Raw genomic sequence first — 12,764 nt, 5'->3', positions numbered from 1 at the left:
GCCGGTGTTATGGCTGAGTCAATGAAGTTTACGAGGTGCCTCTTGGAGTTGCCGAAATGTACCATTAACGATGTGCGTCGTATCGTCAGAGGATCAAGTACAACGCCGCAGAGTAAGCTTGAAAAGGGTTTCAAGTTCTACGTTTCGTCCTACCTGTGCAATTTTGAAGGTAAGTTGCCGACGCTAACGCTTATTCTAGCTAGCTAACTAGCTAGCTGTTAGTTAGCATCAGGTAGCGGTCTAGCGATGGGACTGTTGTTTTTGGTCACGAACCAAACCGTCCTGGTTCAGTTTTACTGTGTTACTAGAATGCTTATCTTTAACGTGTTTGTATTTCTGATGTAAGTGTCAGGCAAAAATATGGCTAACGAGATAACAGTGCGGGCCCACTGCTACAAATCAATGAGGAAAGCAGAAACGCCACACCAGCTGAGAGTAGGACTGGTTAAAATGATGCGTTCAGAGTTCTGTTCAGTGTCTGTTCAAGTTCTGTTGAACATGTTCAAAAGTTAGTTCAGCACAAGTTTCACCCTTTTTACTCTTTCTTCACCCTTTTTACTCGTTTTACTCTTTTACTACGTAAGCTTTGATAAACAAGCAAAGATGCTGGTAGCCAAATGCAACTGAATAGCTGAGTGGGAAAGTTTCACAGGCTATTTGGTCTGTAGTAAACTCATGAGACATTGTTTTACAGTTTGAGCTACTGTAATCTATCTCTATGGCTCAAAAGCAGAAAATAGTTCACCTCAGCTATTCTTCAAACTGCATGTTCTAACTCACTAACGTTACTTCTTTATTAACATATGGCTTTAACTCTTATACTTACTAACAGTTTGATAACACTCTTCAAGAAGCAGAAGCAAAACCTGCACTGTTATGTTGTTGGTGGACAAAGGAAAAAAATATTTGTAGGCCTGTTTAATCCCTGTGTGTAAGCATTTCTCCTGGAGTGAAAATGAACTTCAAATGTAAAATATTTTAGTTCACAGTTTTCAGGAACATGAACTTTTGGATTTCAGCTTAGTAGTGCATGCATCCTAAACAAGTGAAAGACACAACAGCTAGTGTAGTGTTGTGTAGTGATGCAGAACAGCACAAATGTTATGGTAGAGGGTAGACAAGTGTTTTACACCACTAACAATGTGACAGGACAGATATTGCTCATGTTGTTATTGCTGGAGACAGTCTTGTTTTTCAGTGTAATAAAATTTTTCCTTTGTGTATTTCAGATTACCTTACGTGATTCAAAGCCAGTTGTGCTAATAAACAGCAACTGTTCTTGTGTGGCTGGTTGTGGAATCTGCAACCACTTAGTTGCATTGCTTTTCCAGACGGCTCATTATTCTGAATGTGGCATGACTGTCGTCCCTCCTGTCCTTTTATGCACACAGACAGAACAGAAGTGGCATAAACCACGAACAATGGTATGTCTAATTTCATTAGCTAATGTTTGTATCCCTTTTTACAGTCACTTTTCTAACACCATCTTTAAAATAAATAGGGGGTGAAGCCTGGTCCCGTGGATGCGATGGTTGTCCTGAAGCCCAAACAAGGTGCTACTACAGCCAGTGGAGTTAGGTATGTAGCACCAAAGATAATAAGCAGGCTACAGTTTACTGTAAAAATAAATGCTTTTGGTCATCTGATAATGTTTTTTCGACATTGCTGTTGCTAACCCTGTTCTTTTCAAAGTCTGCTTAATTTTACCCCTTTGTACTTAAGATGATAACCTGTGATGCTAATTAGTGGACACACCTTGATTTAACATGTCCCCTTGGTTCACATTATTTTCAGGGGTAGCATCCTTTTATGAGTACTTTTTTAAATAATTATTTTAAACCACAGTTTAAAATCAGTGTCAGATTTTCATTTGTTCATTTGCATAAGATCTTTATTTATTATTACTTTTGTCAGATTCATTCCTTATTTATTTAACCTTTGTGGATTTGTTATTAATTAACTGAGGGATAGCACCAATTTTGTCTGTGTATATATTGTAATGACAGTGCTGGTAAACAGATTACAATGTGTAAAAATAAATATTGACTGTTCTCTTATTTCAGATCTACACTTTACAAGGGCTATAGTGGTGAGCTCCCACACCCAGCAACCCTCAATCCTAGACCTGTCTACGCTGGAATGAAAGCAGAATCTCTTCCCCTCATCTGCACAATGAACATCTCAGCTGACAAGCCACTTGTGGACTCTGTCTTTGGGAAGGTACAAGCTGGAAGTGTACTGTCCTATCAACAGTCACACCTCATTGAGGAGGCAACAAGATGCCAAAGCGCTACACCTGAGTGGCATTCACTTAGGAGAGAAAGGGTGACAGCCTCACATTTCAGAGAGGTGAGCCACGTTAGAGGTCCAAGGACTGCAGAAGGCCAGGCAGAAAGGATGATCCGAGGGACACGACAAACGGCAAACATGAAGAGAGGCCTGGAAATGGAAACCGGGGCCTTAAAGGATTATGCAGTTCTGAAAAACCTGAACTTAACCAAGTGTGAGATGGTTATTCACCCAGATGCACCTTGGCTGGGTGCATCGCCGGATGGTCTTGTATATGACCCCCTTGAGCGTCCATCATTTGGGCTTGTTGAAATTAAATGCCCAAAGGCACAAAGTTATGTGGACTGCAATGTCCTCAAAATGGCACAAGGTAAATACAAACTGAAGGAGAGCCATTGTTATTATTGGCAAGTCCAGGGTCAGTTATTGATCACCTGAATGCAATGGTGCGATTTTGTTATCTGTGCCCATGATGACATCTTTGTGCAGCGCATATACAGAGATGACACTGTATTAGAGGAGGCGAAAAAAAGGTGTGACATGTTTTTCTTTAACATTTACTTGCCAAAATACCTCTCCATGTCCAAGTAATTAAAAAAACATAACCAAGACATATACTCAAACAATGAAAAAAAAATGCATTTTATTGTCAATTGTTAAACTGTTATTTCATTTTTGCATATACAGTAAAAGTAAAAAATGTTGTGTTGTCAATTTTAACATATAAAATTAAAGCATTATTTACAGTATTTACATGACCTGAAGGGTTCATTTTTTGGTTTGAGAAAATACAGGTAACTACACAGAACTATTCACATTACAGGGCCATCTAAAAAAATTAGAATATCTTTGAAAAGTTACTTTATTTCAACAATTCAGTTAAAAATGTGAAACTCATATATTTTATAGATGTATTACACACAGAGTGATCTATTTTAAGTGTTTATTTTATTATGGCTTAAAGCCAATGAAACCCAAAAATCAGTGTCTCAGAAAATTTGAATATTATATAAGACCAATTGATACTTTTGGCAGTGTGGGCAGTGTGCTAAGTCCTCCTGGAAAATGAAATCTCCGCATCTTCATAAAAGTTGTCAGCAGAGGGAAGCATGAAGTGCTGTATAATCTTATGGGAAAACACTGCACTGACTTTAGACTCAATAATAAAACACAGTGGACCAACACCAGCAGGTGACATGCATCTCCAAACCATCACTGATCATCAGTAAATTTTACATTTCATTTGTAAATTAAGGGAGCAGAGTCTGGAGGAAGAGTGGAGAGACACACAGCCCAAGCTGCTTGAGGTCTAGTGTGAAGTTTCTACAATCAGTGATGGTTTGGAGTCATGTCACCTGCTGGTGTTGATCCACTGTGTTTTATTACTAAGTCTAAAGTCAGTGCACTTCATGCTTCCCTCTGCTGACAGCTTTTTTGGAGACACAGATTTCATTTTCCAGGAGGACTTAGCAAACTGCCCACACTGCCAAAAGTATCAATTGGTCTTATGTAATATTCTAATTTTCTGAGACACAGATTTTTGGGTTTCATTGGCTTTAAGCCATAATCATCAATAATAAAATAAACGCTTAAAATAGATCACTCTGTGTGTAATACATCTATATAATATGAGTTCAACATTTTAACTGAATTGCTGAAATAAAGTAACTTTTCAAAGATATTGTAATTTTTTGAGATGGCCCTGTACATTCACATTACATTATCATATGTATGATCTGTATTGAGATTAGCAATTGCTTGCCCAAGCTTTCACCAAGGGACCATTTTGATAATTCACCAAAAGGCAGGCAACAGCAAAAAGTTGGTTTATGCTGCATGTGATTGAAAGGGGGATCACTGTGCTGAATATTTTATGTTCTTTGACCCTGCGGATCACACGCTCAACATGGACTCTCAGTCTTGCAATGGACTGGGTCTGTCTGATCTCAGACCTAGACAGTTGAGCTCTCTTTGCCAAAAAAGTGGGCATGTGCACTCTGCATGGTACGCAGTCTTCAACAAGGAAACCCTTGTCTACCATAATGGCCATAGATGGGTCAAAGAGGGGCACAATGCCAGACTGCTTTAAGATCTCCTTATCACTGATGGCACCTTGATAAAGAGAAGATACAAAGGTCACTGCACCATGAGGGGCTATTCCAATCAACCCTTTAAATGTACAGTGTGATTTATAAGTGGAAAACACCTCGCTCTGGAGGAGAAGGGAATTTGGGGTCTGACATCTCAGTTCTGTGCAATCTAAAATTACTTGAGTGTCAGCGTATTCCTGAAACACCTCTGGAAGGTGAGTTTTCACAGTGTCCCCATCTAGCCAAATATCTACAGCTCCTAATACAGTATAAAGAAAGTTGGCCCAGGTGTTAACAATGCGACTAACAGTTGACCGGTGTATTCTAAATCTATGGGCCAAATCCTTTTGCATGAGTCCCAATGACAGGTAGTTCATGAACAGGAAGAACTCATCAATTGGTTGAAGAACCTGGGGGAAAGAAAATGTATTACCCTATTGCAAGAAATACATTATGGCAGTCAAAACTTATTTTGATATAAAGATTAATGTTAAAATGAATACATAACATGCTAGGAAAACATTTACCGTTGCACTTGCAGAGTGAGGGACTTGTTCAGTCTTCACTGCAGTCTGAGCTCTTGTAACCCGTACAATGTTGAGGGTGGCTGGCTCTATTTGCTTCCAAAATCCCATCAGGTGGGCGTGAGTTGCAAATCTGTGGAACATGTGAGTTATATTGATCAGGCTAATTCTTTCACATCTTTTTTTCAGACACCAAAAAAGGCACATCCAATACTTATATACTGTCTCTTTTCACTGTCAAATGCCTCTTATCTAATGTATTGCACTACTTGATTACTGTCCCTGAGCTGTACTGAACATCACTTGCATTGTTACAGATGACATAACCTGCCTCATCTTTTTCTAGCTTGCCTATTTGAAATTATTGTCTCTAGCCAGTCATTACTCAGATCATCCCTAATAACGAAAACAAGCCTTTCATAATTTCCAGCAATATTCAGCATTACACTGTAAATATGTAGTCCTTTAATCTTAATTGTCATCATTATTCAAATCTGGGACATTTAAGAACTACGGTAAGTACCTGGGCCACACACAAATTTCTCTACCCAGATAATAATGTGTTAATAATATATATTTGTAATGTTTTAGACCTACTGCTCTATAGTTCTAACTCAGACACTGTGGATAATTTTTATTTACCTGGTAAAGAATCGTATGTCTTCATCAGAGGCAACAAACCGCTCCAAACCAAACCTGCTGCTGATGGTTAACTCCTCGACTTGTTTACTGAGCCTTGATATCTCCTCGCGTAGCTCTTCGTTTTCGTTAAGGGAGATATCAAGGGCAGCAGGCTCAGTACTGGCACAGTAGTCATGTTCATGACACGGCCATGGGTCATCAGGGTCAGTCGGCATCTCTGTTGGTTCGGTGTTGGGTGGACGCTCTGTTCTTTCCCATACTCCAGGTCTTGCGGTTGGGATATTGTAGTTATTCCAACGGAAAAGCACAGGAACAGCTCCGGGTGTTAGTCTTCGTCGTCCAGCAGGAGTGGGGGGCTCGATTAAATCAGCAGTGACAAAGTGTCTCGAGCACACTCGAGAAGTACTTGTTATGATAAAATGATCTCTCCTGATCTTAACAACCCACTGTTTCTGCAATTCGGAGTCCTTTGGAAAGGTGTGGAAGCTCAGGTGAGAGTTGGACCTAGATGATGCTGTGCAGAACGGCACACAGCAGTGGTGGTTAGACCTGCTGTCCGTACGTTGTTGAAAAGATAATTTTGTGCGTTTACATGTCATGTTTAGGATATGTAAATGACAGGAGGAGGAGTGGGTAGAAGGACACGAGGTGGGTAGAAAAGGTGCAAAAGTAATAAATAAATAGACCGGAGAAGTGATTCAGCGTACGCGTTCAGTAGCTACCGGATGTTTACAACCATCCTGACCTTTTAGCGGAATTTACGTCACACCCCGCGTGCACAGAGCGTATCTAAAGTAAAAAAACATATTCTCATTTATTTAACACTAAATTGTTTTCAGAATAATTCCATGTGTCCTTGTATTGTTTTAAAATGTTCGATATTACATTTACAATGTAAAAATCATAAAAAGAAAAACACATTGAATTAGAAATGGTGTGTCCAAACTTTTTATTTATGCTGTAGATGGATGCTTCATAGAAAATATGTAAAGAATAAAATAAATGAGATGATAACCTTGATATATTGTACACTTTAGAACATGAAGAATGAGACAGAATAACACTTGCATTTTCTGTACTGTTTTTGATTTGGGGTTTTAATAAAGGTACTAACTTGGATATCCATGGGTTTGATATGTAAGTGAGAGTATGTAAAGTGTGTGTGGTTGTGTGCGTAATGTCCTGCTGGTGGTAATTGTAGGGTTAGAGTGACTTGGTAAAGGGTTGTGTGGGTGGGTGTTCAGGTAAAAAGGGTGAGGAACAACAGGAGAAGTTTGAGAGACAGGAGAGACGTGGGTGTCAGTGTTTATTCCCCCCTCACTATAACACACAATTAAATGCTTAAGAGTTCTGCTGATTTTCACCTGACACCACTCCCTCTATGCATGGTGGGTGTGTGGGTGGTTAAGGGGTGGGGAATAAAGATCTAGCAGTAATCGCTTAAAATTGCTGTATTTCATTTAAGATGTACCAAATTGCAGTCTTTGATTTCAAGCTATATGTTTGCATGTATTCAGACACTTCTGATTATAATTAAAATTCTTACAAAGATGCAGTATATACACTATATTGCCAAAAGTATTCACGTCCATGACCACAGATGTATAAAAGAAAGTACCTAGGTATGCAGACTGCTTCTACAAACATTAGTGAAAGAATGGGTCACTCTCGGGAGCTCAGTGAATTCTATTGAGGATGCAGCACCGGTGTAGTCGTGAAATTTCCTCACTACTAAATGTTCCACAGCCAACTGTCAGTAATATTATTACACAGTGGAAGAGACTGGGAAACGACAGCGACTCTGTGCTCTGTCAGTGTAAATTAACAGAGCGGGGTCAGCGGATGCTGAGGAGCATAGTGCACAGAGTTCACCAACTTTCTGCAGAGTCACTACACCAATCACTACACACCTCCAAACTTCATGTAGCTTTAGATTAGATCAAAAACAGTAGAGCATAGAAAGCTTCATGGAATAGGTTTCCATGGCCAAGCAGCTGCATCAAAGCTTTATATTACCAAGCGAAATGCTTCAAAGTCTGGAGTGATGAATCACGATTCTCCATCTGGAAATCTGATAGAAGAGTGGAGGTTTGGCGGTTTCCAGGAGAACATCACTTGTCTGACTGCATTGTGCCAAGTGGAAAGTTTGGTGGAGGGGAGATTATGGTGGCTCTGCCCCTTAATTTCAGTGAAAGGATGTCTTAATGCTTCAACACACCAAGAGATTTTGGACAATTTCATGCTCCCAACTGTGCAGGAACAGTTTGGGGAGGACCCCTCCCTGTGCCAACATGACTGCATATCATTAGAAAAAGTTCCATAGAGACATGAATGAATAAGTTTGGTGTGGAAGAACTTGACTGGCCTACTGACCTCAAATTAATAGAACACCTTTGTTATGAATTAGAGACTGTGAGTCAGGCTTTCTTATTCAACATCAGTGTCTGATCTCACAAATGCGCATCTGGATGCATGGAGAACAAATCCTATAAACACACTCCTAAACCTTGCAGAAAGCTTTCCCAGAAGAGCTAAACCTGTTATAGACTTTGAATTAAGAATGGGATGTCATTCAAGTTCGTATGTGTGTAAAGACAGATGAGGGAATACTGAAAATTTTAGATTCAGTGTTATTTACTGTCTACCTTGCTGCCTGCTGCCAATAGAAAAAAAAACTTATACCCATCACTCATACTGCATCCAAGATAATAGGCCTACAAACCCCCAACCTATCAGATCAGAACACTAAACTCACTAGAAACAGAGCACAAATTATTGTATATGATCCCAGCCACCCTCTCAACCCCTTTTTCATTCTGCTCCCATCAGGGCGTAGATACAGGACATTGGTATGGAAGTGGGTACGCTTTGGGAAAAGCTTTGTGCCCTCTGCGATATCCACCCTAAACGATAGTGTGCGGCGGTGATTGTTCAATGTGACACCAACAGAACTGTTGACCTGGTCCGCTCTGTCTGGTGTGTATGTGAGTATATGTGTATTTATGTCGTGGGTTGTATATAGGGATGGTGCAAGTTGGTGGGGACGGGGTGAAGAGTATGTGTTAAGTGTATTTATGCATGTATCTTTTCGTTTTCGGAGGCTATGTACTGACAGTGAAAACAAATTTCCAGTTGTGGACAATAAAGACTATCTATCTATCTGTGTCACAATTTTTTTATTTCAGACATTTTTATCTGCTGTGGTAACACAGCTTTTATGTATCGAGTTTTACAAAAAATAATACAATTTGTAAACAAAATGTTATGATTTAGAAAAAAGTATAAATAACTAAAATACTACATACTCTGCGGTGCACTGGCGGCCTGTCCAGGGTATATACTGCCTCACGCCTGATGCAGGCTGGGATAGGCATCAGACCACCCCCAAGAGCTGACAGATAACATGGGTATTGACACTGGACTGTTCTTTGCTTTCATTATTTATTTATGTTTTGTGTTTTTTGCTGATAAACCTGTGGGCTGTATTTCTTGACAAAAATATAAATTGAACATAAATATAAAGTAAAAATAAAAAGTTTAAATACATTTCTCAATTACATTTTATAAAACAAGTATACTAATTTTAGCATAGTGTACTTGTAACAGTGTAAATGTTCTTCTAATAGTATATTTAGCTATTCTTTAGGTGTAAGCGTTAATAATAAATTGTTAAATAAATGATAAAAAATATATTTGCTAATTATCTTGATCTAAACTCTAGCTTGTCCCTTCTTAGTGTCTATGTTGCATCATAAATTGTGAATTTCAAGAAATTAAGCTGACAATATGATCATGATGATGAAATATGTTTCTGTTCTTGCATAATGACAACCAAGCTGGTCTAAAAAATTCTCAAAAAAATCAAGATATAAAATAAAAAATACAATTTCTGCCATATTAGATGACTATATACATCAAATTCTGAACTAGTGAACTAATTTGAAAGTTTTATGAATGAAACATTAAACAATTAACAAATAACCTGGCTATAAATTGCACTTTATTGCTATGTTTAAGTTGTGACAGAAGTGCGGATCAGGGGTTTACTCCTGCTCTGTGTAGCCTGTGTGTCTGTCCCATTCATGCGGTAAAGAGCTGCTTTAATTAAAGGCCGAAATGGCAGCTTGGGTAATTAAGGGTAGAGCTGTTTGTCAGGTTCCCCATTGTGATATGAATGGCGGTTTTTCACTCTCCACCTTCCCTAATGCTGCAGCTCACTCCCTCTCTGTCTGGCAGCCAGGCCGCCCGTCCGTCTGTCAATCTGTCTGCACTACGGCCTGTTCCACTGCCTGCGCAGATTTCAGCATGATCTGTTAGTGTGTAAATCTGACAGCGAGGACAAAAACAGGTTTTAAGCTGTCAATTGATTAGTAAAATAGAATTCTATGATTAATCACAATCATTCATCTCCTTAAAAATAATCTATTAGTAATAATCTATTAGGCAAAATGAAAGAATCAGTGTTTTAAACTATTTAGCTCTGGAAAGTTAGTTTCTTAATAAGTTATTCTGATTTTGCTATTTATAAGAAGATTTTGGAGTAAAATGAACATTGTTGTTTTACTATGTAAACTACGGACAACATTTCTCCCAAATAACAAAAAAAAAAATATATTGTTATTTAGAGAATTTATTTGCAGAAAATAACAAATGGCTGTAATAAGATGTAAAAAGATGCAGAGCTTTCAGACCTCAAATAATGCAAAAAAAAAAAAAAAACAAGATCATATTTATAAAGTTTTAAGAGTTCAGAAATCAATATTTGGTGGAATAACCCTGGTTTTATTCACAGGTTTCATGCATCTTGGCATGTTCTCCTCCACCAGTCTCACACACTGCTTTTGAATAACTTTATGCCTTTACTCCTGGTGCAAAAATTCCAGCAGTTCAGCTTGGTTTGATGGCTTGTGATTATATTCCAGAGGTTTTCAATTGGGTAAAATCAAGCAAAAATATCATCAAATAGTGGTCTCTTATTTTTTTTCCAGGGCTGTGTTTAAAGCAATTATTTGTATTAATCACAATACTATTCTGATATTTTTTTATGCTTGTATTTACCGACTTTGTTTAAAAACAGTGCTTTTATATTTGTTGGACACAATGTTTAAAAACTCCAGCAGCACTGGTGTGTCTGATCCACTTGTTCCATCGCAACACTGCTGAAAATGACCCACCCCTAAATAACAATAGCTGCTCTGTGGTGGTCTATCCTGTAGTATCCTGAACATTGAACAACAGGGTGAAAGGATAATAATAATAAAGTATACAGAGAAACAGGTACAGGACTGCAGTCTGTATTAAATGTACAGTCTAATTAAAGAACTTTAAAGTGTCCTATTTGATCAGTGGAGCTCAAAAGATGGATAATGACTGTGGACACAAGAAGGTGGTGATACATTTATGCTTAATTGATGTATATTGTTAATAGAAACATGATTAAATACTTAATATCTGACACTTTTGATAGCAACAAACAAACTTCTGGCAGAATTCTAGATAAAATTATTTGATTGTTTTTATTAGCAGAATTCAATCTTGGGTAGAGTCCAATCCAGCCTGATCCACAATTGTTTTGACGAGATTAACTTCAAGTGTTCTTTTAAAAAAAAGTTAATTCCAAAGGTTTATTGTTTACCTATTTTATCTATTTAACATTGTTTGGTGGCATTATCCCTTTTGGAATGTCCAAACAGGTCAAATTTTAACTGGCTTGAAGTTGTTCTGTAAAAAATCTGGGTAGTCCGCTTGCTTACTTTCATTTTCATTTAGTTTTCTTATCCACTGGCAGCAGAACAGCCTTAGAGCATGATTCCCCCCACCACCATGCTTAACAGCCGGTATAGTGTTTTTTGGTTTGAATGCCTCCTTACTCCTTAAAACAAACTGGTAAATCGGGCTTATCTAAGCATAAAACATGGAGGTTATTAGGCCTAGTAGACCTATATGATCTTATTCAACTTATTCAACTATATTCAAACTGTTATGAAATGCAGACAAACTGATATAGTACAAACTGTTTATATAATTTTGAGGCTAGACAATTAAACAGGGTGCTTTGTATTAGAAAACCCTGCTGCTCTGCTTCAGTTGCTTTACTGTGTTATGTTTTACCACCCAAACAGAGTACTGTTCTCATCAATAGATAAATAACTCTTCCCCCCAAAGAGCAGTGTTGCCAGAGTTGCTATGATAACCCTGAAAAGAGCAGGATTAAAAACTGGGAGATTTTTTTATGAAATAGGTAGGCCTGATGACCCTACACCTGACTATCAGTGTGTCTGTATTAGCGCTGGGTATTACGTCTGATTTACAGAATTGACTCGATTTTGATTCTTAAGATCCCAAGTTACCTAAATTTCTGATATGATTACATTCAATATTGGGAATTTGGGAATATTTCAATTACAATTACAGGTTTTGTTTAGATTAAGGAGAGTTACATTTAGTGAACGAAATACTAAAAATGAGACACATCTTATTTAAGTACTCTAGCAGGTTTTAGTAACACTGAAAAATAAAATTTGTCATCAATGTTCAATGTAACTTCTTTAAAACTACCCCATGTTATCAGCAACATGTCTGTAAACCAGTCTGCTTTTGTGATGCAGCTTTTATGCAGATAAATACAATGAGATCTTAGAGCAGCACATGCTGCCTTTAGGATATACATTTTATAGGAATGTCCAGTAGTTTTCAAAAGGCAATGCAAAAACTATATTGTGTTGCATGGAATAAAATATTAATTATTGTGGAAGAAGTTATTTTTTTTGCAATGCTGAGAGTCATGTCATACTGTGGTGCTTTAAAGTTTGTAACCCCCTTATAATGTTCTATATTTCTGCATAAATATGATGTAAAACACTGTCAGATTGTTGTAAAAATAGATACTTGGTCATTTATTTAGTAAGGAAAATTATCCAATGTTACATATTTGTAAGAGACAAAAGTATGTGAACCTCTAGGTCAGAGGTCACTAATAGGCGGACCGCAGTCCGGGTCTGGACCCAAACGTTGTCCAATGCGGACCCAGATCGATAAACTACTGAGATGTATTTAATTGTGTACATGCTTTGCGGCACAGTAAATCATAGACCAATCACGTGTGGTGTAAGATCACCAAACGCTCTCCTCTGCCAATCAGATCTGTGCAGATGCAGTAAGGAAAAAATAAATAAATAAACTCAATGCTCCTCACGCGGGATCAAACCCATGTTGTGAG

General features: G+C 38.0%; 2 protein-coding genes across 4 annotated transcripts in view; one reads left to right on the top strand and one right to left on the bottom strand.

Moving 5' to 3' along the window:
- Nucleotides 1–12,764, top strand: part of wdfy1 (WD repeat and FYVE domain containing 1) — a 1,176,431-nt gene that overhangs the window by 812,351 nt on the left and 351,316 nt on the right. The window lies entirely within an intron of this gene.
- Nucleotides 3,879–5,022, bottom strand: LOC111191487 (uncharacterized). The gene is made up of 2 exons (XM_022666546.2): nt 4,907–5,022; nt 3,879–4,789 (listed from the first exon to the last, which is right to left on the bottom strand). Exons 1-2 carry the CDS (start codon nt 5,012–5,014, stop codon nt 4,037–4,039), a joined length of 861 nt encoding a protein of 286 aa, XP_022522267.2. The 5' UTR covers nt 5,015–5,022; the 3' UTR covers nt 3,879–4,036.

This window comes from Astyanax mexicanus, chromosome 18 (genome assembly GCF_023375975.1).
Source record: "Astyanax mexicanus isolate ESR-SI-001 chromosome 18, AstMex3_surface, whole genome shotgun sequence".
Lineage (NCBI taxonomy): Eukaryota > Metazoa > Chordata > Actinopteri > Characiformes > Acestrorhamphidae > Astyanax > Astyanax mexicanus.
This window is presented reverse-complemented; position numbering and strand designations above follow the sequence as displayed.